Below are 27,274 nucleotides of genomic sequence, written 5' to 3'. Positions count from 1 at the left end.
TCTCCCTCTGCTTTCTCAGATTCTCTTGTTAAAAAGATGTCTGTCTGTCCTGTACTGTCTAGTAATTCATCTGACCTTGTCGATTACTATAATGACATACTCGCCTCATGTCTTGATGAGCTGGCTCCTTTGAGAACCAAATTTGTTTCATTTAGTCATTCCGCACCATGGTACACAATTGAGCTTCACCAAATGAAATCCCGTAAACGCCAGCTTGAAAGACTTTATAAGAAAACCGGTCTAACAGTACATTATCAGATTTATTCTGATTATCTTCAACATTACAAAGACGCTCTTACGGCAGCCCGATCCACTTACTATTCCGAACTCATACATGCTGGATCAACAAATCCTAAGACTCTCTTTTCCACAATAAATAAACTTCTCAAACCAGTTGACAATACTACCAATTCCTTTACAGTTGACAAGTGTAACTCTTACCTCTCATTTTTTCAAACAAAAGTTGAGAATATCCACAATTTTCTGACAGTTTCCCCTGTCATCTCTGTTTCTCCGCCTATCTCATCTCAATTTATTACCCAGCCTCTGTCTCAGTTCTCACCTGTGTCTCATTTGGACCTATCTGAGATCTTAACAGGGATGCGAAGCTCCACTTGTGTTTTGGATCCTGCTCCATCAAAACTTGTTAAGGGTTGTTTTCCAGTTATCTCATCACTTATCACAGAGATAATCAATTCCTCTCTTAGTTCTGGCTCAGTCCCTCAATCACTCAAATTGGCTGCTGTTACTCCCATACTTAAAAAACCTGGACTTGACTCTAACATTATGAGTAACTTTCGGCCCATTTCCAATCTTCCATTTCTGTCGAAAATACTGGAACGTGTTGTTGCCTCACAGCTCAAAGATCACCTAAATTCCAATAATCTATTTGAATCATTTCAGTCTGGTTTCCGCCCCCAGCACAGCACTGAGTCAGCCCTCCTCAAAGTCACAAATGACCTTCTTCTTTCCTCAGACTCTGGACAAATTAATATTCTCGTCCTCCTTGATCTTACTGCAGCTTTTGACACCATTAATCACTCCATTCTTCTGTCCCGCCTTGAATCCTCTGTCAACATCACTGGTACTGCCCTTTTGTGGTTAAGGTCATATCTCGTAAACAGACAACAGTTTGTTAATATCAACAATTGTAGTTCTGCCATTGCTGCACTGTCCCAAGGCGTTCCCCAAGGCTCAGTGTTAGGTCCCCTTTTGTTTATTCTTTATATGCTCCCCCTTGGTGACATCATACGTCGGCATGGTTTACATTTCCACTGCTATGCTGATGATATTCAGCTTTACATCTCCTCCAAATCCATTAATACTGAACTTCACTCCACTCTGACAAATTGCATCACTGAAATGAAATTGTGGATGAAAGCTAATTTCCTCAAATTAAACTGTGAAAAATCAGATATGATCATCGTAGGTCCTACAACCCTGGCAAAAACCACAAAAAATTTTCAAATTACCATTGATAATGACACTTTGTCTCCGTCTTCTAACATCCGAAATCTTGGTGTAATTTTTGATAGCAACCTCTCTTTTGACCGCCATGTAAATCACATCACCAAAACTGCTTTCTTTCATCTAAAAAACATAGCACGTCTACGTCCATCACTCTCCTTTTCTGCCGCCGAAACCTTGATTCATGCTTTTATTACATCCAGAATTGATTATTGCAATAGCATCCTTTATGGTACATCTAACAAAATCCTAAAAAAACTTCAGTATATCCAGAATTCAGCTGCTCGCCTCCTTACTCATACTCGCTCCCGTGATCATATTACACCTGTTCTACAAAAACTTCATTGGCTTCCCGTTGCTCAACGCATTCAATTCAAAATTCTTCTATTCACTCACAAAGCTCTCCATAATCAGGCCCCATCCTACCTCACCGACCTGCTCCATCAGCACATTCCCTCCCGTAGCCTTCGCTCTTCTGAGGCTAACCTACTGTCCATACCCTCTAGGACCAAGCACCGGACCTGGGGTGACAGGGCCTTTTCCATAGCTGCTCCATCTTTATGGAATGCTCTCCCCAAACACCTACGAGATTGTCCTGACCTGTCCAAATTCAAGTCACTTCTCAAAACTCATCTATTCAATATGGCATTTAACTTGTAACAACACAAAATAAATGCTTTTATTTTTGCTATTCTTTTTAATAGTTTTTATACTTAGATCACGACAGAAATGTGAAGTCCTAGATCCTAAAACTTGTAAAGTTTTCAGTTTCCTGATTGCATGTAAATCTGTCCTGTTTCTGTCTAATTTTAAGAAATTGTTCTATATTTGTTGTTCTCTCTCATAATTTAGCTAATTTTTAATGAACTGTCTTATGCTGCTCTCTTTGTTTTTATCTTAATTATTCTTGATGTTGATGTACTATTTTGATTTTGTACTATGATTTGTATGGTGTATGTACGTATTTGTTTTGATTATTTGTCTTATGTAAAGCGTCTTTGAGTATCTTGAAAAGCGCTATATATATAAAATGTATTATTATTATTATTATTAATTTCTAGATGCAACACGTATAACGTGATGTAGACCCACATCGTTAACCATGTTAAAGCATCTACAGTCCATTGCGATCCATTTAACACCAGTGTTTGTAATGTTCCCACGACGTGCACAGTCCATGGGCTTTCCATCTAAATTCCTCTAAAATAAAGTTAGACTGAGTCTGAGTTCATTTATCCTGTAACGCGTATCCGTGCGCACAGACGTGGGCTTTGACCAAAGATTATATTGAAGCGTCAATCAATAACTGTAATTTTGTCTAGTGATGATTTCTCACGCTTTTTAAAAAAACAAAAATGATTATTTAAAATACCCTATATTTCGTAATATTTAGCAGAAAGCTCGAGTAATTTGTAACTCACAACCGCAAACTGGAAAAAGACCAGTGTTATCGCTATACAGTATAAACACAATGTTGCTGTGTTAAAGCAGCGCAAATTACCACAGTGATGCATGTTTAAAGTGGTACAAACAGCCCAATAAAAATTGCCTGATTAAAAATGTTATTCTCAATAAATATTTTAAATCGTGATCAAAATTTTAACGCGTTAATTAACGACAGCCCTGTCAGCCAAAACAATTGCTAACATGTGTAATATATTAATTATGTAAAGAAAAGAAAAACTTTGGAGTGTCTCCGACCATTTAAAATGAAATAAAAGTTATTTGAACGCTGTAGCTTTTGTCCGGGTGCTCTAGTTTCCTCCCACGAGTCCAAATACATGCAGTCAGGCCGATTGTAGCCACTAAAATTGTGTGTGTGTATCTGTGAGTGTGTGTGTGTGTGTGTGTGTGTCTGCCCTGTGATAGACTGGTGAGCTGTCTGGGGTGTTTCCTGCTTTTCGCCCAGTGAATCGGACCCATTGTGACCCTAACCAGAACAAAGTGGTGGTAAAACAGACAGTAAATGAATGAATGAATGAATGAACACTACAGCACTGACAATTTATCTAAACACCAGGATGGCTAGTACCTAAATTGCGGGTAGCTTTTACAGGCACGTCCCGAGCAGGACAGAGCAATTTAATGCTCATGAATTGGAATTTTTTTATTTCACATTTTTTGAACGAGGTTAACAGCAGGCAACTGAAACTGCAGAAAGCTAATCGGCCACTGAGGGGGACTACTGTAAAATAAGTGTGTGTGTGTGTGTGTGTGTGTGTGTGTGTGTGTGCGCGTGCGAGGGGCCGACGTAAGCCAGTGGAGTAGTAAATTACAGCAGCTCTACAGCTGTAGGCCGACATTATGATTAATTTGATCAGTAATTTCTCCTGTTTTTCATTCTAATCACTGTGACCACTCTGCTGTGGCAAGTCTTTCAGATCTAATTAAGATCAATTCCGGTGTAAGCAGCCAGGCCTGTGTGCCCATCTCCATCACACACACACACACACACACACAAATCCCTGAGCTTGCTCGGCGTGGAGAAACCCTGCTGCTCCGATCCATCAACTCCCACAAATCCCAGCCACCCCGTTAATCAGCCCATTAACACACGTACACAAATTTCATAATCTCCTCTGTGTGTGTGTGTGTGTGTGTGTGTGTGTGTGGCATCACGTCAGCACTTCATATTCCTACCTAAGTCACTCTGTCTCTGTCTCAGGGCAACACACTGAGTGGGTGGCGCACACAAAGCTGGGTTCTGCAGACCTGGGATGGATCATGGATTAGCATGTTCTCCCAATGTCCATGTAGATTTTTAGATGTGAACAACTGAGCAAATGTGCGAGTGTGTAGTCACACACTTTTCAGACCGTATTCCTGCCCCTGACCCACCATGACCTTGAAGAAATGTATGGTTATTTTAATTATGCCATCAATATTTACATAGAAAAAAAGTATATGGACACCCCCTTCTTTGCTACCAGCCTTTGTTGCAACAGTTCACTTTCCTGATTTAGCATGACTGTACCCAAGTGCACAACAATCTATCCCACCCAACCACCCACCCATCCAACCAACCAATCTATCCATCCATCCACCCATCCATCCATCTATCACATGCTTTTCCAAATGTACTTCTGATGTACTTCTGAGTGCCAGAAATTTACCACCCGGAGACCCGAAATAAAAAGAGACACAATGAGAGACTGGCATGCAAGGACAGGTATGAATAGAGGGAACTGATAGTCACTTCATTTTGGACAGTGGACAGGGATTATTCCAGTGAAATGCTAACAATGCTGTCAGTTCACTGGACCCTCGGGTCTTTTCTGATGGGAGATCTACTCAGCCTCCCATGATGAAGCGATTATCAAGGGTTGAAGGCGAAGGGTGTAAGAAGAGAGAAAAGAAAGATTTTCGGCTGTATCTCTGTTTCCAGGAGGGGTAATTATAGAGGGCTTGGAAACACAGTCTCCCATAATTCTCAGAATTTTTTGGTTTTCGGTGCCAAAGCAAGCCTGTCCCTGGAGGTCAGTAGCAACATTTGGGTAAATCCTAGTGTCTATCTTGAAATTGAATGCAGATGCGATGCCAATTATAGACTCCGGTACCCCGAAAGGGACATGACTAATGATACACAAACAGTAAGAGTGGTGATGGGAACTCCCTAAACAGACAGCTTACAACCCATCAGGACTGAAGTAAGTACATATTCTGACAATCTAGCTTTCACACTTTCTGCTGTCTATTTTTTTTTTTTTTTGACTGGGTGCTAAGTCAGAAGGGTATGTAATAAACCATTGCCCTCTGGACCAGCTCTCTATGGATTAAGCAGTGTCTGAGTCCTAGCTGGAAATCTAATCACACACTCCTGTGATAGGACCAGACAGTAGCAGCCAAATCCTATTGCAATCTGGCGCTCTTTCATGCACCCTGCTGAAGGGGTTCCACAAGGCTCTGTCCTTGGTCCTGATGAAACGTTGCTCTTGGTTATGACCCATGGACGCAGTAAACCTTTTACCCATTGATGGCGCTTCTATGCTTAATCCTGTTAGACGGGGTAATAAAATAATGAGCCCTAATGTTATTTTGACCTGGATGAAGGACCACAAAGCTTTGCAGATTATTTAAGAGAGTCTTAGTTTAATGTATTCTGTAACCTTGGAAATATCAACAGCACTATATACTATATGGACAAAAGTAGTGGACACCTGACTGTAAGCTTATTGGACAACTCATTCCAAATCTAGGAATTTTGAAATCCCTTAGCCTAATAATTTTATCAATAGCAGTTTCCACTCATATAGGAAGCCTATTCAGTCATTTTAAACACTAATAATGGCTCAAAAGTGTTTAATAAGAGTAAAATTAGGGCTCTGCACAGGCTACTGAAGTTCTTCCATTCCAAACTCAACAAATCATGAATATATGGGACAGATAAGGGCATTTCCCAATCTGGTGCTACACTAATAAAAGCTAGTTAGCTATTTCTGTAGTTAAAGCACTTAAACGTTATGATTATGAGGGATCTTCAAAAGGTTTCTGCACTTTTATATTTTGGTTGGTCTGAGAGAGCTTTAAGTGGAAGAAGATTTTCATGCGATGATGATGTGAAAGCAGCGATGCATCAGTGGCTACACGCTTAACCAAAAACATTTTTGCTGACGGCATTAAAAAGTTGGTACAAAGCTGAAAAAAATGCATCAAAAGGTGAATATGTAGAAAAGTGATGGAATTTGTTTGAAATTCTTAATAAATAGAGTTTTAAGAAGTGCAGAAACTGTTTGAGGAACCCTCGTAGAAGTATCGATCACATAATTTTATACCTAAAACCTGATGCACTTTGGGTCATTTATGCTTGCAGCCTTAAAATTATAAATGACCAGAATGTAGATATTTAAACACAGCATAACATTTTCACTTAGTATAAAAAACTGTACAATGATTGATTTATCTTGGCTTATAAATGAGTCATGAAATGAATCACTCTGCGATTCACTCTGTGATTCATATCCCAATCCATTGCTACATTAATGAAAGCCAGTTAGCCATTTGTGTGAATAAAACATTTGAACTTTATAAATAAAAGGGATAGCCGCTCAGGTGGTGCAGCAGTAAAACACACTAGCACACCAGAGCTGACATTTTAAACTCGTCGGTTCGAAACTCAGCTCTGCCATCCGAATTGGCTGGACGCCTACATGAACAACGATTGGCTGTTGTTCATAGAGGATGGGGAGCCATACAGGGACCTCATTACTGATGCAATTACGATGTCGAGGAGTAATGCGTTGATCAGGTTGTGGCTCACAAAGCTGATCCGCATATGAACTCGCCTCGTGCAGGTGAAAAGATACAGTCGGCTACTGCACACGTGTCGGAGGGGGCATGTGTCAGTCTCGCTCTCCTCAATCAGAAGTGGAGATCAGCATCAGTAGAGAGGAAGCGTAATGCAATCGAGTCATTGGATATGACTAGATTGGGAGGAAAAATTGGAAAAAATGCAAAAAAATAAAAAATAAAATAAAATAAAATAATTTAAAAAATGATTAAATGGAATGATCACATAATGTTGCACCTAAATCCTGAAGCACTTAGAATCTTTTATGCTTGCAGCCTTAAAATTGTAAATGACCACCATCCTGTGATTTATCTTGGCTCATAAATTAACTCACTCTGTGCAATGTTTATTATAATTATATATAATATCTAATAATTATAATTATATATAATTATAATATATTATAATATATATGGTTTTTTAATTTAGTCATTTTAGTAAAATGTGTTTGGCGTTAGGATGTAGTGGTCTATTATACTGGCCCACCAGCTGGCCAGGTGTCTACACAGACATGATTGGCAGAAGCCCTTTGATAGTTTGGCAACCTGTCCAGGGTAAACACTGACCTTGCGCTCAGTGTTTCCAGTGGAATCTGACTTACAGCAACCCTGACCAGTATAAAGCAATTGATGAAATGAAATAAAATGAATAATCTTTCAATTCCCCAACCTTAAAACAGTGCTAAAAAATTGTACCACGATACTTGTGAATCGTGGCATCAGTCTACTCCAGAACTAGGTCTGACCTTTCTTTATACTCATCCCACAGTAAATTACACCTGTAACATCTGAAAGGAGTTACAGTCTTTGTAGAGTGTAAAAATAATAAAGTACTGACATAAAAAAGCAGCTCAAAGCTCAAACCCTGAAACACATCAGCGTTACTGAAATGCCCATCCAAGCCGACATGGTCACGCAAACCTGTCCAGACCTCATAACCTCTGTTTCAATCCCACCTGCTTAATGTTCTTACCCAAAATCCTATAAACATGGCTTCTCCAATCACATGCCAAATTGAATTAGATGTGATTCAACTGTTGCTGGAAAAAAAATTACATCCGCAATATCCACATGTCCCCGAGGAGGCTTTTTTTGATAAGCGCTAGTTATGGGCTCCAGGGACCATTAAGTGCAGGGGCCTGTAGGGTCCATCTGGTATGTGTAAAGGCCTGACAGAGGGACAGAAGGTGAAATAAATGGCTTAGGTTGATGGCAGTCGTGAAGGGGGCCACAGCACGGAGCAAAGAAGGCCATGACGCTGATGAATGTGGGGAAGGATGCCAAGGCGACCCTGGCCTCTCTCTGGCCGAAATGAAACCACTGGGATATAAAAGGAGGGAGAGGGCAGGTTATTAGAGAAGTAAAAGACCAGCCAAAGAGAAATGGATGGATAGACACACAGATAGATGAAAAAAGGGAGAGTGTTTTTTATCTATCATAGGGTGTCATTGTTAATGTAATGCTGTGTTAGTATTTATTTTTAATAGGTGTGTATTATTATTATTATTATTATTATTATGAATTTATAAATTATTATTTAGATTAACAGTGCAAAGCAGTACAATTAAATATATTAGAAAGGGGGTAGCACTGTCTCCTCACGGCAAGAAGGACCTGGGTTCAATTCTCTGGCCAGGACACTAGGGTCCTTTCTGTGTAAAGTTTGCATGTTCTCCCAGTGTCTGCCTGGATTTCCTCCATGAGTTCTGGTTTTCCTCACACAAGTCCAAAGACTACTAGAAATTGCCCTGAGTGTGAGTGTGTGTGTGTGTGTGTGTGTGTTTGCCCTGTGATGGATTGGCAAACTGTCCGGGATGTTTCCTGCCTTTTACCCAAAGAATCAGACCCACTGCGACCCTGACCAGGATAAAGTGGTGGTAAAACAGACAATGAATGAGTAAGGATAATATGAACGGCTATCAGGAGGCACAGCTGTAATTTAAGCTAGTCCACTCCCGCTGGTACCGCAGTGCCAATGGGCGGTCAGGTGTCCAATCATGGCTCTGTCTGAGAGGGAGGAGGGTCAAGGCCTGGTGATAGATCGGAGTCTTGCATTGTGCCCAGACCCATTGCCGCCCTATATATATACTGTATATGCATGCTTTGTTAGCCCCCTTTCATGGTATGAGTAGATAAGACACAGCAGCGCTGATGGAGTTTTTAAACACCTCACTGTCACTGCTGGACTGAGAATAGTCCACCAACCAACTGATGAAGGTCTAGAAGATGACCAACTCAAACAGCAGCAATAGATGAGCGATCATCTCTGACTTTACATCTACAAGGTGGACCAACTAGGTAGGAAGGTCTAATAGAGTGGACAGTGAGTGGACACGGTTTTTAAAAAGTCCAGTAGCGCTGCTGTGTCTGATCCACTCATACCAGCACAACACACACTAACACACCACCACCATGTCAGTGTCACTGCAGTGCTGAGAATGATCCACCACCTAAATAATACCTACACTGTGGTGAAGAACAGGGTGAAAGCATGCTAAAAAAGTATGTAGAGAAATAGATGGACTACAGTCAGTAATTGTAGAACTATAAAGTGCTTCTATATGGTAAGTGGAGCTGATAAAATGGTGGTTTTAATGGTATGGCTGATCGGTGTATATACTGTTTATATATGGCTGGCAACTCCTAGGTTGATTCCCAGTGCCATCATTTTGGACATAATAACTTCATACCACTTATTTTGGGAATAAGTGGTATGAATTAAAACATTCATTTATTCATCGTCTGTTTTACCACTGCTTTATCCTGGTCAGGGTCGCAACTGATCCGATTAATTGGGCGAACAAATCGCCAGTCCATCACAGGGCAGACACACACTGTGCCACCCCAGTAAATTAAAACTGACAAAATCAAAGCTTGGCATTAACATAAAAATCAGACAATTTAAATTGTTGGTGGATGGGTGAATACTAAACTTTGCCCTAAATAAAAAACTGTTGGCCGGACCAAATACAAATCTTTGTCAAGATTCACATTTATAATTCAAAAGCAATTCAAATAAAAAGCTATAAAACAGCAATGAGATCAGTTTCTTAAATCCCAGCAGATAAATGCAGCATCAGCTTGGTTTACTTCACAAATATGAAACATGTCAATAAGTAATTATCCTGTAATTGATTCAAATCGGGTTACAACAAAGCCATCATAACCCCTAATTTAATATTCCAAAGCTCTTCATCCTCAATAATGCTCTATTGCTGTCGCAAGCAAGATGGCAAGGATGAACTCTTAACAATAAACTTTCAATTTTCATCCTTTCAGAGGGACCTGCTCGGTAAACAAGTACCTCTTCCAGAAACAATATTTGTAATATCCAAGATTTCCCCAGACAGATTCAATCACTCAATTGAATTACTGCCCCATTCTGTACGATTCATTCCAGACCTCGTGTCACTCCTAACCTCCATTCCAACAGGCATGTTGTGAATAATGTAGAAGAATGAGTCCTTTAAGTGGAGCCACATCGTATTTAGGAGACATTATATGGATTTGTCTCAAATGCCTCTGTACCAGAATGAATCCAGACTGGCGCTTGTCGTTCCATCATTGTTCAGCATTTCTGTCAGCTATAAAGGACTGCGGTTACGTTCGGTGTATAAAAACATATTATAACCCCGGATTCCGTCAAGAGAAATAAAAAGTTATTGGTCACGGGTGCAATATATGGCCTGAAGTATGTGGACACTTGAGGCTAAGCTTGTCTGACATCCAATTCCATTCTATGGCCAATATAATGGAGCTGGCTCCAACCATCAAGGCTAGAACAACCTCTTCTCTTCTGAGGGATAGCCTGGCTCACAATAAACGTTCCAATTCATCCCGAAGGTGTTGACATCAGTGCTTTGTGAAACCTACTGGAATTCCTACAAAGCAGAATTGTTTATTTATATATATATATATATATATATATAGGCGCCATCAATCAGCCAGCAGAGGTCGTAATTACATCAGTTATGAGAGAGACCCTATCCGGCTTTTTTTTTAAATATCCCACCCCTATCTGAACAACAGGCCAATCGTTGTTCATGTGGCTGCTCAGCCCAGCCGGCAGGCAGAGCTGAGATTCGATACGATGTATTCAAGATCCCAGCTCTGGTGTTCAGCGTGTGTTTTACCGGGTGTTAAACTGGGTTTCACAATTGCTGGAACAAAAAAACAGGCTTCCCTAAACTGTTGGCACGAATTGCAAGCAGAGAATTTACCTAATATACAGAGGTACCTTGTAACTCAACATCCCCTGAAACCTGACGCCCTTTGTTGAGAAATTTGTACCCTATGTCAGTGTATATTTGTCAGTGTCAAAAACAACCCCATTATTTTACATCAGCCTAAAATATATGCAGTTCCACGGGACCATGGCACGCATTAACAGGTATCCCATACATCCTTATGGGAAAAAATACCTTGAAACTCAACGCCTTTAAAACTTGAAGCCACTCCTAGAACCAATTGAGTTTCAAAGTACCAGTGTAATTGATTTTGTAAGCCTGTTAGCAATGAGTGAACTCAATAATCAGGAGAGGTACCCACATACCTTGGACATATTGATATGGCATCTTTAGGGGTCAAATTGTGATAGGCCAGTGATCGAACAAAAGCTCAATCAATCAAAAGCAAACCCCAATATTACCTCCCTATTTTGTTCAGTAAATAGTGTGTAAATGACCAAAAGTATCATTCGTATTGGGATACTATTTAGTACATAGTTCATGGATTGGGACGCAGCCTTGAACTTTTTTTAACAATATGATATGAAAGCTTACCTGCAGAGGCAAAGGAGGGGTGACAGGTGAGGGCAGGCTGCGAGCTGGTGACTGGTTCTGCCGATGAGTGGGCGGAGACTGAGGAGGCTGAGCCGGGGCATGACCAGAGAGTGTACAAGACGAGCCGATGCCTGTCGAGGGACCGGTGACTGGTGACTTGATTGGAGGAGTGAGTTGATGATGGAATGGCAGCTGATTGGCAGCTGATTGAAGAAGTGCCGACTCACAATGTTGCTCTCGTTCTCGTTCACGTTCTCGCTCATGTTCACGTTCTCGCTCGCGTTCTCGTTCACGTTCTCGCTCGCGTTCTCGCTCGACCAGCTGCTCTCGCTGTTCCCTTTCTCGTTGCTGCTGTTGATGCTGCTGCTGTTGCTGATGCTGCTGCTGGATTTGTTGGAGATGTTGGAGATGCTGGAGCTGGGAGTTGAGAGATGAGGTAGCTGCGAAGGGGGAAATGAAAAGCAAACTTATACCTTTTGTGTTTGTATAAACTTAATGTTTCGCACATCCCCCTGGTTCACAATTTGGCAAATCTCACTTGATGACTCCCAGATCAGACCATCTGATAATGTATGAAACCTTGGTGTTGTCTTGGATAACCAGGTGACCTTCTCTCCTCATGTTGCCAACATGACAAGATCATGCCGGTTCCTCCTCTACAACATCAAGAAGATTCGTCCATTTCTCTCCATGGTAGCCACTCAGATTCTTGTCTGGTCACTTGTAATCTCACGGTTGGACTACTGCAACTCCCTCCTGGCGGGTGCTCCCATGTCCACTATTAAACCCCTGCAACTCATTCGAAATGCAGCTGTTCGGCTGGTTTTTAACCAACCTAAACGCTGCCACATCACCCCACTGCTGCGTTCTCTTCACTGGCTTCCTGTAGCTGCCCGCATTTAGTTTAACACACTAATGCTCACCTACAAAGCCAAAAATGGACCAGCCCCAAGCTACCTTCTAGGTCTAATAAAACCCCGCTCTGTACCACGCAACCTCCGAGCCACTGGTCTTGCTCGACTTGATCCTTTACCTAGAACTCAAGGAAGACAAGCATCTGTACATGCACCCAAGTGGTGGAACGAGCTTCCCTTGTCTGTACAAACATCTGAATTGCTCGCTGTCTTCAAAGGACGATTAAAAACCTTCATCACCTCTTTACTAAGCACTTAAGCTGACATGCACCTACTAATGCTCTTTATTTCTTGCATATATATACTGTATATATACTGTATATATACCTTTGGTTTTCAGGTTTTCAGCAGATTTGTATTGTATATTTGTAAGTGTTGTCTACTTAAACAGAGTAAGGTAATGTTCACTATGGAAGCACTTATAAAATGTAAATGTAAGTATATAATTTATTGTATGCAATTGATTTTATATACTTGGTATGTAACTTTTTGGCCTACACCTAAACTCAATAATTAGGTTGGTTTCCATGTACGTTTGGTCATATAATGCATATATAAACAGTATTTAAAAATCCCAACAACACTGCTGCACCTGATAAACCCATACCAGAATGACCAATGTCATAACCATGTTAGTATCAGTGTAGTACTAAGAAAGGTCCACTACCTGACTATTATCTGGTCATTGTTTTAATATCTTGGTGACAAATACCACAGCACACCTTCAGGGGTCTAGTGGAGTCCATGCCTGGATGGGTCAGGGCTGTTTTGGCAGCAAAAAAGGGCCAACACAATATAGGAAGGTGGTCATAATGTTATGCCTGATTGATGTATTTACAACAAGATTTTTGCAGGAATGTTTAATTGCAGCAGCAGAATAAAAAACTAAACTGAATCAAATCATCCTAAATAGTGTGAATTACAGCAGATCGATGCATGATGAGAAAGCGATCGTGGTATCAACGCAGCAAGGATTAATTTGTCAGTGCTTGCATAGACAAGTGAGTACAATTAATTGATGCACATGAATAATTAAAAGCTATTTTTTTTTCTAGTAGATTACTGGGGAAAAAATGGGTGCTGCTGTTGCTTTGATTAGCTCAGCTGCTCCTGCCTCAGAGCCGGACAGGCATGCATTTGATCCTCCCTTCTACTTCAAGAAGCCAGAAAATCAGAGAAAAAAAATCAAGAAAAAAAAGAAAGAAACCATCTCTCAAGCAGTAAACAGCCCACTTTTTTATTTCTTCGATGAGCTGACAAGATGACACCGCTCTCACACATGGTCATGAATTATATATGTCATCTGCACGCTGGAAAAAAAAAGCCAAGAGTCCAATTCACACTTGAAATGTTGGGGCAAGTTGTCTTGAAGGCGCTGACCGGGCCGAGTACGCATGGCTCTCTAGCAGCTCGGGAGGACTCTGTACACCGCTACTAATGCATAGTTCACACTACATGATTTTGGCCCTGATTTTCGCTCGCGACTGGTCGCCGCTAGATGTGGCAGCTCGGGAGCAACGCTATGTGTGAACTACTCAACAACTCGATCCGAGCGGCTGAAGGGAGATATCTAGCATGTTGAATATCTGGATCAGTCAGTTGCGACTGGCAATGAGTGTGGTGAGAGGGATAATATAGTTTCTATCAGAATACATCAACACACACAAGCTTTACAGTATTTGTGAACTTATCGTACACGCCAAACCATAATACCAACAATGCATTGCAAAAAAATATTTATTAACTTCCAACTCACTACAGATCAAAACAATCCCTGCTGGTCGCGTTGCCAAATCCACACGGATTTATTATAATTTTTTTTTTTTCAATTGTCCGATTGCATCATGCTTCCTCTCCACCAATTCCAATTCCTTGCTCTGATTGAGGAGAACGAAGCTAACCCACGCCCCCTTCGACCCGTGGGCAGCATGCCGTATGCATTTTATCCCCTGAACTTTGACGGGTGCAGTGCAGCTCAGCGTTGTGTACGGAGAGGACACACCCTGATAGCACTCTTTTCTCATCTCTGTGCAGGCGCCATCAATCAGCCAGCAGAGGTCGTAATTGCACCAGTCATGGGAGAGAGACCCCATCCGGCTTAGTCCCGCCCATATCTGAACAACAGGCCAATCGTTGTTCATGTGGCCACTCAGCCTTAGCCGATGTATTCGAGATCCCAGCTTTGGTTGCAGCGTGTGTTTTTACCGCTGCGCCACCTGAGCAGCCTCCATTTATTTTTCTCTTTGATTTTACGCTGCACATCAGCGCACAAACAACTTTGATCGCTCGCTACTTGTTGACGTGCATTTTTGGATGTGGTATCATTAAACCCCTCGTCAATTCTCGTGTTTGTTTTCATGACAAAACGTAGTTTGGAAGACCAGAGAAGCTCGCCTGCGATTCCAGTTGGTGATCAAGCCACGCCGACTTGAAAGACTCCCGATTACAAGAGATCCAGTTGTGTAGTGTGAACTGTACAGCGACCTGACGACTTGGAAAGTCATGTAGTGTGAACTTGGCATAAACGAAAAAGAGAGAAAAGAACAGAAGGATGGAATGAAATGGGGAAAAATGAGTTGAAGAAAATGATCAAAACCCGAGGGCAGATTAAAGGTAAAGGGATGGAGAACGATGCAACAGCACGAGCTGTGTGAAGAGAAGAAAAACAAATAGAGAAAGACAGACAGGGAGAGCGCCGCACAAACCCCCATGTGGCCCTATTATGTGGGCACCACTGCAGGTAACGGTGTGCCTTAACGGCGGTGCTTTATAAACGCTGTCATCTTGTTACGGAGAGCCTCTGACCTTCCTCTCTCCTTAAAATGTTGAGAGCGGCTAAATCGAGTTCGCTTTAATCAGAGTGGTGAGAGAGACATGCATGCATCATGCACTGTAGTGTTCGAAGCGCAGACGTAGTTAGAAATGATCTCTGATCCAGCGCTAGGTACATTAATGTGATTATTATTCACTAGCTGATTATAAACAATGCCGGTAGGATTAATGTAATTGGTAAAGTGAGTGAATTGCTCTAAATGTCATCTCAGTACTACCTGGGTGTCATCTCTGCACTGCCCAAATGTAATTTATTATTCAAATGTCATCTCGGTCTGTAAGTAAATATAACTTTTTACTAAACAAATGTAATCTCTAAACTAATCACAGTTGCAGGGTCATGGGCGGCCAAGGCTCATTGATGCACGTGGGGAGCAAAGGCTGGCCCGTGTGGTCCAATCCAACAGACGAGCTACTGTAGCTCAAATTGCTGAAGAAGTTAATGCTGGTTCTGATAGAAAGGTGTCAGAATATACAGCGCATGGCAGTTTGTTGCGTATGGGGCTGCATATCCGCAGACCACTCAGGGTGCCAATGCTGACCCCTGTCCAGTGCCAACAATGGGCATGTGAGCAATGGAAGAAGGTGGCCTGGTCTGATGAATTGTGTTTTCTTTTACAACATGTGGATGACCAGGATGGAACCAGGATGCACTATGGGAAGAAGGCAAGTCGATGGAGGTCGGCCTGTATAAAGAGTATAGCTTCCAGTGATTAGCTGTGGAGCACAAATATGCCGGCCCCAGAATCACCGCAGCCAATAAAAAATGACATATGTTTGCGTCAAAATGTTACGTTGTAAGCATTGTTTACAGTATCAATGTTGCTACATAGCTAGCCAATCATCTCAGTTCTGTTAGCCACTACTAATACCAATAATGAATCAAGTCAACAATTGAATACAAGTTAAATGTATGCAGTATTAAATAATAAACTAATTAATAAATACATTTAAATAAATTAAAAATATTTCAATAAATAAATAATAAGTCAAATAAAAAAATAATTCTTATATAAAATTAAAATAATTTTAAATAAATGTTTTTGCCTAAAAAATGTATACTTATTAAATCAAATAGTTTAGAATTATTATAATGGAGATTCCAGCCAGTAATACTGTCATGATACAGTGATAGCTCAGTGGTTAAGGTACTGGACTAGTAAACAGAAGGTTGCCGGTTCAAGCCCCGCCACCACCAAGTTGCCACTGTTGGGTCCCTGAGCAAGGCCCTTAACCCTCAAGTGCTCATTGTGTAAGTCGCTTTGGATAAAAGTGTCTGCTAAATGATGAAAATGTAAATGTAAATGATACGGCTCTCCATAAGAACCCACCTGGTGCAGAAGCAATCGGCTGTTGCACACATGTGATAATCATGACTCGGTCAGGACTGTAGGTCAGGATTAGTAGAAAAAAACTTAGTTGCTGCTCAGGTGGCGCAGCGGTAAAATACGCTAGCACACCAGAGCTGGGATTTCTAATACATCGTATCAAATCTCAGCTCTGCCATCTGGCTGAGCGGCTATATGAACAACGTTTGGCTGTTGTTCATCCAGGGAGGGAGCTGGATAGGGACCTCATAACTGATGCAATTACGACCTCTGCTGGCTGAATGATGGGGTCTGAACAGAGTAGAGGAATAATGTTGATCAGGGTGTGGCTCTCCGTACACAAGGCTGATTCGCATATAAACTCAGCTGGTGCAGGTAAAAAGTAGAGTCGGCTACTGCTCACGTATCGGAGGGGACGTGTGTCAGTTCGCTCTCCTCAATCAGGACGGGGGTCAGCAAAAGTAGAGAGGAAGCATGACACAATTGGGTAAAAATTGGACGCGCTAAAAATCGGGAGAAAAAGGAAGAAAAATGCATAAAAAAAGAAAGAAAAAAACTTGGGTACGATTACAGGGAAAATAAATAGGCTATGTTTAAGGGGAGGGCATGACTGAAGCCCTGCAATGGATTGGCACCTTGTCCTGGGCGTTGGTGCCTTGCACTTAGTACCTGCTGCGATGCTGAGAAGAATAAGACAAAATGACATTTATAATAATTAAAATTATAAATAATAAAATAATAAAATAAAATTATAAAGAAAAAATAATAAATATAAAAAAATAATAAATAATATTATATATTATATAATATTATTATATAATATTATTTATTTAAAAATATTAAATAATAATAAAAAATAATATCATTCTAATAAAAGTTTCACTCAAAAGTTTAAGCATTTGTAAAAATACAAATAATAAATAAATAAATAAATAAATAAAAAATTCCCTGTTACAGATTCTCACTGCAAGATTTTTCCTCTGTCTGATGTCTTGACAAGACAAGCCTGCCCAGTTTCTCCATCCACCTCTGTTATTCTGCTTTGACGGTGTGTTCTCTTCTAATCTAGCACTCATTTTTACCTCCATCTCACCCCCAAACCAGGTGAAACGAGACAAGGAGACAAAACCTCCAAAGCAGATCACAGGATTTCCTCTGTTTAACAGAAGCTTGTTCAGCCGACCTTTGTGGCCCTCTGTATATCCATTTATCATGTGTAGTGTGTTGCTCGTCGTCTCTTCTGAAAGCTCTGGTCTGCGCTGAGCTGCCACTGAAAAAAAAAATCACTCATCCTGTGTTTGAGAGCTGTCAGATGCTCTGTGTGTATGTGTGTAGCGAGTGGTTGATTGTCAGAGGTGAACGCAGAGGTCACGGTGAGCAGAATGTTCTGGTTGTCCGGCTATTTTTGCTCTGTGTACAAAGAATAAAGTGGAGAGGCTACTTTTCTCATTACCGTGTACCACCTGTGGTCCCAAAATATCATTACTGCGCCTGGCTCGTGCAAATAGTCACTATGTTTGTTTTATAAAAGGCATATTTTTATTATCTAAGAATTATGTTTCTATAACTGAAATGCAATCATCAGTATCTAAACATCACCTGTGTACTGTACTAGTATCATCTCTGTATCATCCAAGATATATACAGTATATATACAGTATATACACCAATCATCCATAACATTAAAACCACCTCTTGGTTTCTACACACACTGTCCATTTTATCAGCTCCACTTACCATATAGAAGTACTTTGTAGTTCTGCAATTAATGACCGTAGTCCATCTATTTTTCTACATACTTTTTTGGCCTGCTTTCACCCTGTTCTTTAATGGTCAGGACCCCCACAGGACCACCACAGAGCAGGTATTATTTAGGTGGTGGATTTTTGAATACCGTCTCCACTCACTGTCCACTCTATTAGACACTCCTACCTAGTTGGTCCACCTTGTAGATGTAAAGTCAGAGACGATTGCTCATCTATTGCTGCTGTTTGAGTTGGTCATCTTCTAGACCTTCTAGACCACAGGACGCTGCCTATGGGGTGCTATTGGCTGGATATTTTTGGTTGGTGGACTATTCTCAGTCCAGCAGTGACAGTGAGGTGTTTAAAAACTCCAGCAGCATTGCTGTGTCTTATCCACTCGTACCAGCACAACACTCACTAACACACCACCACCATGTCAGTGTCACTGCAGTGCTGAGAATCATACACCACCCAAATAATACCTACTATGTAGTGGTCCTGACCATTGAAGAACAGCATGAAAGGGGGCTAACAAAGCATGCAGAGAAACAGATGGACTACAGTCAGTAATTGTAGAACTACAAAGCGCTTCTATATAATAAGTGGAGCTGATAAAATGGACAGTGAGTGTAGAAACAAGCAGGTGGTTTTAATGTTATGCAAATGCTCATCTCTGTACCATCCAGATGTCATTCCTGTACTAGCCATCTCTGTATTATGTAAGAATTGTTAATGGCCAAAATTATATGTACACCCTTCCTAATTAATAAGTGTAGCATAACTGCACCTATGGGTACAAAGTAATGCCTGTTAAGACATCATTTCAGTCTATTAATTCCAACTTCGGTGGTCTACATTGAGCCCTGACCTCAACCCTACTGAGCATCTTACAATTGAATTGAGTATTTTGAATGGATCTGTGGGAATTCATTAAGTGAAAGGAACATTTGCAAGGTCAGACATTGTTGTGGGACCAAATTCAACAAATTAATCAAACACAGTGGCATTTATTGTGCACATCAACATTGGAACACAAAAAGGTAATCATTGAAAAGCATGGCCACACACTACACATGTTTTTCTAGTATTTGGTCATTTAAAGCATCAGATAAACGACACAAATTTCCTTTGGTCCGATTCTGATTGACCTACCGTGTTTCCCCCTTATGAGATCCTTTATAATTTAAACTCTGCTTTAGCCCTCACAAATCCCTCCTGGAAGTCGACCCCGTATGCTCTGTGATGCCCTTTGCCTTACTACTCCGTGCCCGCTGTCACTGAGGTCTCGGCCGTGCCCGTTCTTTTCCATTGAGCGTGTGGTGGAGGGTAAAAAGCCTCATACAAAATTTATGCTACCCGGCAGTTTCAGTGGGAGGAAAAATCAATAGCGGCAAGCATTGATGCGTCGAGGAGACAGAGTGCTGGTTGACGGACAGTAAAAGGTTTAGGGTAGTGTGTGCTGTGTATGTGTGTGTTCGTAGAAGGATGGAGACAAAAACGGACCACGATAATGCGTCCGATCTCCAAACTGTCCTACATCAGAAAGTCATTAGAGGATAAACTTAGTATGTTCAGAACAGTTTTTGTACCGGGTTATTAATGGGATGGGTTCATGTTTAAGAGATTAATAAAGTTAAAATAAAGAGTGTTTTTAATAAAGAAATAATGGCCAAAAGTATGTGAATACAAACAAATTAGGTCTTTCAGCTCCACTAATTGCAAACATGTATATAAAATAAATCACATTAATAAATAAAATGCTTTAAATCAGTGGCAACAGTTTGGTGAAGGACCAAGATTGATGCCAGGTAACTTTTGTGACCTGCACATAGCCCTGACTTCAACCTCTTCAAATGTCTTTAGGATTAATTGGAATTTTGATTGCAAACAAATTGGCACATTCCAAAAGCCACATAATGTTCAAGTAGGTTGAAATGAAATATTAAATTAAGCCCATGGTTTTGGAATGGAAAGTCTAACAAGCTCATGGTCAGGTGGCCACATACTTTTGGTCATATAATGAAATATTATATAATGTAAATATAATGTTTTACTTTCTCTTTTTTAGGGGCAGTTGTAGAAATAATAGTGGTTAAGGTTCTGGACTAGTAATCAAAAGATCACTGGTTCAAGCCCCACCATTACTAGGTTGCTGCTGTTGGGCCCTTGAGCAAGGTCCAGTTGCTTAGACTGTATACTGTCACCCTACTGTAAGTCGCTTTGGATAAAGGCGTCTGCTAAATGGTGCAAATGTAATGTGAATGTAATGATATTTAAAAGCCATATTTAAATAGTTTTTTTTCACTATGCGCTCGGATGGCACTGTGATAAAATATCCTATCCCTCTACAGTGGTGCTATCAGACGATCAGGTGTCTCACAATATGCTATGTGGGGGCTGGGTGTAAGACTTAGGGGTGGCCAGACGGTCTGCCCATTGGGAGGTGCACTTGTCAATGTGCTCTCAGTATCGGTCCCAAGTCTGGATAAAAAAAGAGGGTTGTGTTGTGGCAACCCCTAATATGGGAGCAGCTGAAATAAAATGCATAATAAATAAATTTTTAAAAAGTTTCTACACACATTGTCCATTTTATTAGCTCCACTTAGCTCCATATAGGAGCACTTTGTAGTTCTACAATCACTGACTGTAGTCCAACTGTTTCTCTGTATGCTTTGTTATCCCCCTTTCACTCTGTTCTTCAATGGTCAGGACTCTCCCAGGACCACTACAGAGCAGATATTATTTGGGTGGTGGATCATTCTCAGCACTGCAGTGACACTGACATGGTGGTGGTGTGTTAGTGTGGATAAGACACAGCAGCACTAATAGAGTTTTTAAACACTTTTTAAAAACATCCAGCCAACAGCGCCCCGTCGGCAGCGTCCTGTGACCACTGATGAAGGTCCAGAAGATGACCATCTCAAACAGCAGCAATAGATGAGCGATTGTCTCTGACTTTACATCTACAAGGTGGACCAACTAGGTAGGAGTGTCTAATAGAGTGGACAGTGAGTGGACATGGTATTTAAAAACTTCAGCAGCGCTGCTGTCTGATCCACATATACCAGCGCAACACACACTAACACACCACCACCATGTCAGTGTCACTGCAGTGCTGAGAATGATCCACCACCTAAATGATACCACCACCTATATATACTGTGTGTATATATATATTATAATATATAATAATATTATACTGTATAATATTTTTTGTTTATAAATATTTTTTTTTCTGCATCAGTTGATTGGATGAACATGAACTTGTGCAGGCGTTCATGTAGAAATGACAAAACTGACTCTTTGTTTTTATGTATGTGTGCATTTTTGTGCACCCACAAATAAATTTGAGTGTAAATAATAAAAACAAAGCACGGGGTTTAAACACTATGAATTAAACTCTCCTTAAATCTATTCTTTAATTACGTCTCTTGCTCAGATTGGAGTTCACACGTGTATGCATTTACTGAGAAAAAAAACAAGAACAGAGAAAAACAAAAAGAAGAAAAAGAAAAAAGAGAAGCAGAAGAGAGAGGCATCATGCCCACAAGCACAGCGGCGCATCTGGTTGTTGATGCGCACACTGACATGTCACTGCCTGTGATTTTTAATGCTCTTTAAAACCAGTCCAGCGCAACCGAAACTACAGAAAAATGCTGATATGTAACAGATCTGATAAAGAAGTGGATCAGATACTCTGGGTTTTATCTAAAGTGGGGTAAAAAAAGAAACTCTCTCTCTTTTTGATTTGCTTTGTTATTGGATATTTGTCACATTGATGATTTTTTTTTTTTTTTAGAATTATTAAGCAAAATGTTATTACATGGAATTTAAGGGGGAGAAAACCCATTTTGTAAAACATTGTATTTATTTAAAGAATAAGTACCAAACACAAAACATTTAGGTACTTATTCTTAAAGAGGAATTAACCTTTAAATTTATTTACTCACTTGCAGAAAGCCTTTAAATAGGACACATACGCCGATCATCCATAACATTAAAACCACCTCCTTGTTTCTAAACACACTGTCCATTTTATCAGCTCCACTTACCATATAGAAGCACTTTGAAGTTTTACAATTACTGACTGTAGTCAATCTGTTTGTTAGCCCCTTTTCAGGCTGTTCTTCAATGGTCAGGACCCCCACAGGACCACCACAGAGCAGGTATTGTAGAACTACAAAGTGATTCTATATGGTAAGTGGAGCTGATAAAATGGACAGTGAGTGTAGAAACAAGGAGGTGGTTTTAATGGTATGGCTGATCAGTGTATTCCTAGCTCATGAACCCACTTTCTTAACCGCTTATCCAATCAGGGTTCGTGGGAAGGTGGGGGAGGCTGCGGGCGCCTATCCCAGCTTTTCAATGGGCGCAAGGCACACAGGAACACCCTGGACAGGATGCCAGTCCATCGCAGGACAGACACACATATACACACATATACTGTCACCCATTCACTTATAGGGCAATTCAGTGTCTCCAATTAACCTGACTGCATGTTTTTGGACTGTGGGAGGAAACCCACACAGACATGGGGAGAACATGCAAACTCCGCACAGAAAGGAGCCGGACTCGAACCCAGGACCTTCTTGCTGTGAGTCGACAGTGCTACTATGTCTATTAATTACATAGTGTGTACAACATTACATAGATAGATAGATCGATAGATAGATGGATGGATGGATGGGTGGGTGGGTGGGTGGATGGATGGATGGATGGATGGATGGGTGGGTGGGTGGGTGGATGGGTGGATGGATGGATGGATGGATGGATGGATGGATGGATGGATGGATGGATGGATGGATGGATAGATAGATAGATAGATAGATAGATAGATAGATAGATAGATAGATAGATAGATAGATAGATAGATAGATAGATAGATAGATAGATAGATAGATAGATACTTTATTGATCCCGAAGGAAATTAGAGTCCCAGTATTTATCTATCTATCTATCTATCTATCTATCTATCTATCTATCTATCTATCTATCTATCTATCTATCTATCTATCTATCTGTCTGTCTGTCTGTCTGTCTGTCTGTCTGTCTGTCTGTCTGTCTGTCTGTCTGTCTGTCTGTCTACCTACCTATCTATCACTGAGCCACTGTGCCGCCCCAGTGGCAGAACAGTGCAAAAATAATTTTATTAGACTGATCAGGTGTATTTCTGGAATTTTCCATTTAATATTTTTAAATCACAGTGAACTGTGGCTAACTATAACCAGATAAAGAGGGACTACTGTTATTGATTTTATGCACCTGTTTGCTATGGGTGTCTGTGAAACTCCTGAACACAATAATTAGGAAAGGGGGAAACATCCTTTCAGCCATATAATGTGAATGAAAAGTTCTTTTCCATGCTTTGTTTAATTATCTGTACATGCTGTATATTTTACACAAGACACAAAAATACAGCAGGATTAAGAATAAAAGGAAATCATTTGTATTTCATTTGTATTTTGCTTGCTTTTTCTCTCCACATGCTGTTTAATAGCCCTTCAGTAAAGCGACGGTCCATTTTTTTGTCGGTTTAGTGGTTTGCATGGCCTGTGAGGCATATGAACGATGTATGATGAATGAAGTGGCGGGATGCTTTTGCGCTTATCGTGTTCAACAGGTTCAGCTGGGTAAATTAAATTTCTCTCCAGGACAATATATCATCACAGAAAATATATGTACGTGCCTTAAAGTTACGTGGCAACTGGAGCCTGACGCTGACAAAGTGTGTGATGGGTAGGGGAAATGAGGGAGAAGAGGTAATGGGGGGATTCTGGTGTTTGGGGTAAGAGGTAAAAATACAACTATAGGGGATGGACAAAATAATGGAAACCTGTAACAAAACATTAGTTAAGCGTTTAATACGGTATGGCACAATTGCTTGTCTACAGAACAGCTTTGATTCGTCCTGGAATTATCTCACTAGATTATTCCTAACTAAATTATGGATGGATGTGGTGTTTTTTAGTTACATTTCTGATGTAAATACAATCCCAATTCTAAAAAGTTGGGACAACATCAGATTTTTTTTTTTTAATCTGCACTAATTCCTAATTTGATGCTTGCAAAACAGTGCAAAATGGTAAAGGGCCAGTCATGATTAAGTTAAAATGGAGCTGAAATAGGTTTGGTCGAGTGTCCAAACCAGGGAGGTGGCTGTGCCTGAGGAAGGAACGTCAATGGGATTCACTGTGCTAAACAAGTAATGGATGATTAACAGAGTGCAGAGTATGGCTCTCTGTGAGAAGGGGGCGTGATAGTTTCAGCTCTCTTCAGCCAGTGCTAGTGTGGTGCAAGAGGCAAGAGTATTGCAAGGGAAACTGGCACTAATTAGACTGGGAGAAATATTGGGAAATTTACCCCAAAAAGAGCATTTATAAAGGCTCACAAGCAGTGAGGGGTCAAGGTTTGCCTCATTGCAAGAAGAGACGTGAGCAAATAGTTCATCTGTTTAACAGCAACATGTCTCACAGTGTAATTACAGAGAATTTGAGGATTTCACCACCTACAGTTCATAATATTATTAAAGGTCCAAGGCCAAAAACTCTTGTTAGTAAACAATGCATGTCGCAGCATTTACAAACAGGTGAAGACTCTAATGCAGTACATAATGTCCCTACATAAACAGTTTGTAGCAACATATGCTGCCATCTACATATCTATTACAAAGACGTGTCAAAACAGCATGGTGTTGTAGTAAGAGTGTAGGTGCTGCCGCCCAGGTGGCGCAGCGGGATATTCCATTAGCACACCAGCTCCTCGGTTTGAAACTCGGCATTGCCACCGGTCGGCTGGGCGCCATCTAGAGGGCATAATTGGTAGTGCCTGCAGCAGACACGGTTCTGCTAGGGTGGGATGACCGGACTATGTGGGTGGGGTCTTCAAACGCTGTGTAAGGACCCTGCTTGGCAAATAGAAAGGCGCCTGTGCAGAGTGCATACACTGCAAAAAAGGATTTTTTGACTTAGTAAATAGAGTGAAGATTTTTAAAGTACTTTATACAAGAATATTCTAGTACAGTCTTGCTAATTAAGAATTTCACATATAATTTAGTGTGTTACTTGGTGTTTCTTTGTAACTATTTGTCATCAAATACATTAGTACATTTTATTCTAAATACCAAGTAAAATTAACTATGTTTTTTATTTCTTGGATTGAAGCAAAGAAAAACTGAAAACTTCTAGTAAATATTAATATATGTTCCACGCATGCGCATTGCCTGGCAAGTCCGGACATATACGAGCTGCTGATTTTTTAATCTTCTCAAGTCTTCTCGAAGTTTTTTGGTTGTTGAGGACATACTTTGGCCAAAGTGGACTGTTTTATGGTAAGTTGTCATTTTTTAAGAAATTATATTACATAAATATTTAAAAAGTCGTTTAACTTTCTACGCTATTCACTCCAAATTAGCGTCTGTTAGCATGGCAGAATTAATGTTATGTAGTTATATTAATCGGGATAACTTGTTTCGTTTAATGCACGTGGGCTTAAAACGTTGGTTCTAAAATAGTTCTTTTGTCTCATGATTATGAAAGCCCATTTTGCTACTTAAAAATAAATCTGTCTGAGGCTTGTATAGTCCTGGGTCTTTCAAATACAAATGTGCATTATTAGGCGACCTGTGAGTAAACCATGAGAAAGTAAAATTGAATTATAATATGTAACATAACATTCTGAGGTCTACATAAACTTTATAATTACTAACTTATGTTATTTTTTTAATCTTTGTCTTAGGTGAAAGATGAGTTCAGGAGGATAACTACACCTGGAGCGAGTGTTTCTCTTGCACTTTTACTTGCATCTATTTTTATTTTTTAAGTTTTCAGAAAAATGTTTAAAAGATTGATATTATTTATTTTGTCCTTACACTGTGACTTACTTTTGTGTAGTGAGTGAGACTTCAGAAAACACGCTGTTTGAAAGACATTTTGTCCACTGAACTGTAAGTGAAAATGCATTTCCATTAATTGAGCAAAACAAATAAAAAAAGTTTGACAAAAAATGTTGTCTGTCTGTTATAGTGGCTTTTGTATATGGTAATAATTGATGTTGAATTGAATAATGTAAAATTATTTAGCATTTTATAATATAGCATTTTAATAATATATATAATATAGCATTTTATAAGCCATGTTTTAATGCTTTTAGTGCTGCAATGTTTAAGTAAAATCTACTAAGATACAGCTATTAAAATATATTTGAAGCAGTGTGTAGCAAAGTAACTTTTACTGAAGAATTTCTAGTAAAATCCACATAAAATTGTGAGTAACTTTTACTTGAATATATGGTCTGTTAAATTTACTAGCAGTTTGTACGTGGAAAAACTTTCCTAAGTTTTTTTAAGTAAATCTTACTCCACATTTTTTGCAGTGATAGGTGAAAAAGGGTTCCGCTAAAGGGCTGTGCGCGGGTCGGAGGGGGCGTGAGCAGCAATATACCCACCTCGACTGCAATCAGGGATCCCCCAGCAGCGGAAGACAAACTGTCTATGCTAAAATGGGAGAAAATGCATAAATAAAATAAAAGAGTGTAGGTGCTTGACTTGCTTGCCTGCAGAACAGACCTGTGACAGTATTGTGGCAGTATATTGTCTGAGCAATTGAGGGTTAAGGGCCTTGCTCAGGGGCTTAACATTGTCAACCTGGCAGTGATGGGGCTTGAACCAGCAACCTTTTGATTACTAGTCCAGTACCTTAATTGCTAGGCTATAACTGCCCTAAATAATGTCACAGCTTCAACAACTGGCGTCCTAGGTTGCCAAACAATTTAAAACATTTTAAATAAATAAGATGTAACAGATGTAACGGCTGCTGTCCCAACTTTTTTGAAATGTGGTGCAGCCAGTAATTTATTAACTTTTGAATGTATCTAAACTATCTACCTCCCAGGATACACTCCAGAATATTCCATAAAGGTTCAAT

At 40.2% G+C, this 27,274-nt stretch overlaps 1 protein-coding gene across 1 annotated transcript in view; it reads right to left on the bottom strand.

Annotated features, from left to right (window-relative positions):
• Positions 1–27,274, bottom strand: part of pou6f2 (POU class 6 homeobox 2) — a 107,438-nt gene that overhangs the window by 40,702 nt on the left and 39,462 nt on the right. The window contains exon 4 of the mRNA XM_062985573.1: positions 11,535–11,974. Coding sequence (XP_062841643.1) covers positions 11,535–11,974 — 440 coding nt within the window. The remainder of the gene's footprint in view (positions 1–11,534; positions 11,975–27,274) is intronic.

The sequence above is a fragment of the Trichomycterus rosablanca genome, chromosome 23 (genome assembly GCF_030014385.1).
Source record: "Trichomycterus rosablanca isolate fTriRos1 chromosome 23, fTriRos1.hap1, whole genome shotgun sequence".
Taxonomy (NCBI): Eukaryota; Metazoa; Chordata; class Actinopteri; order Siluriformes; family Trichomycteridae; genus Trichomycterus; species Trichomycterus rosablanca.
Note: the sequence above shows the minus strand (reverse complement) of the source record. Positions and strands in the feature narration are given on the sequence as shown.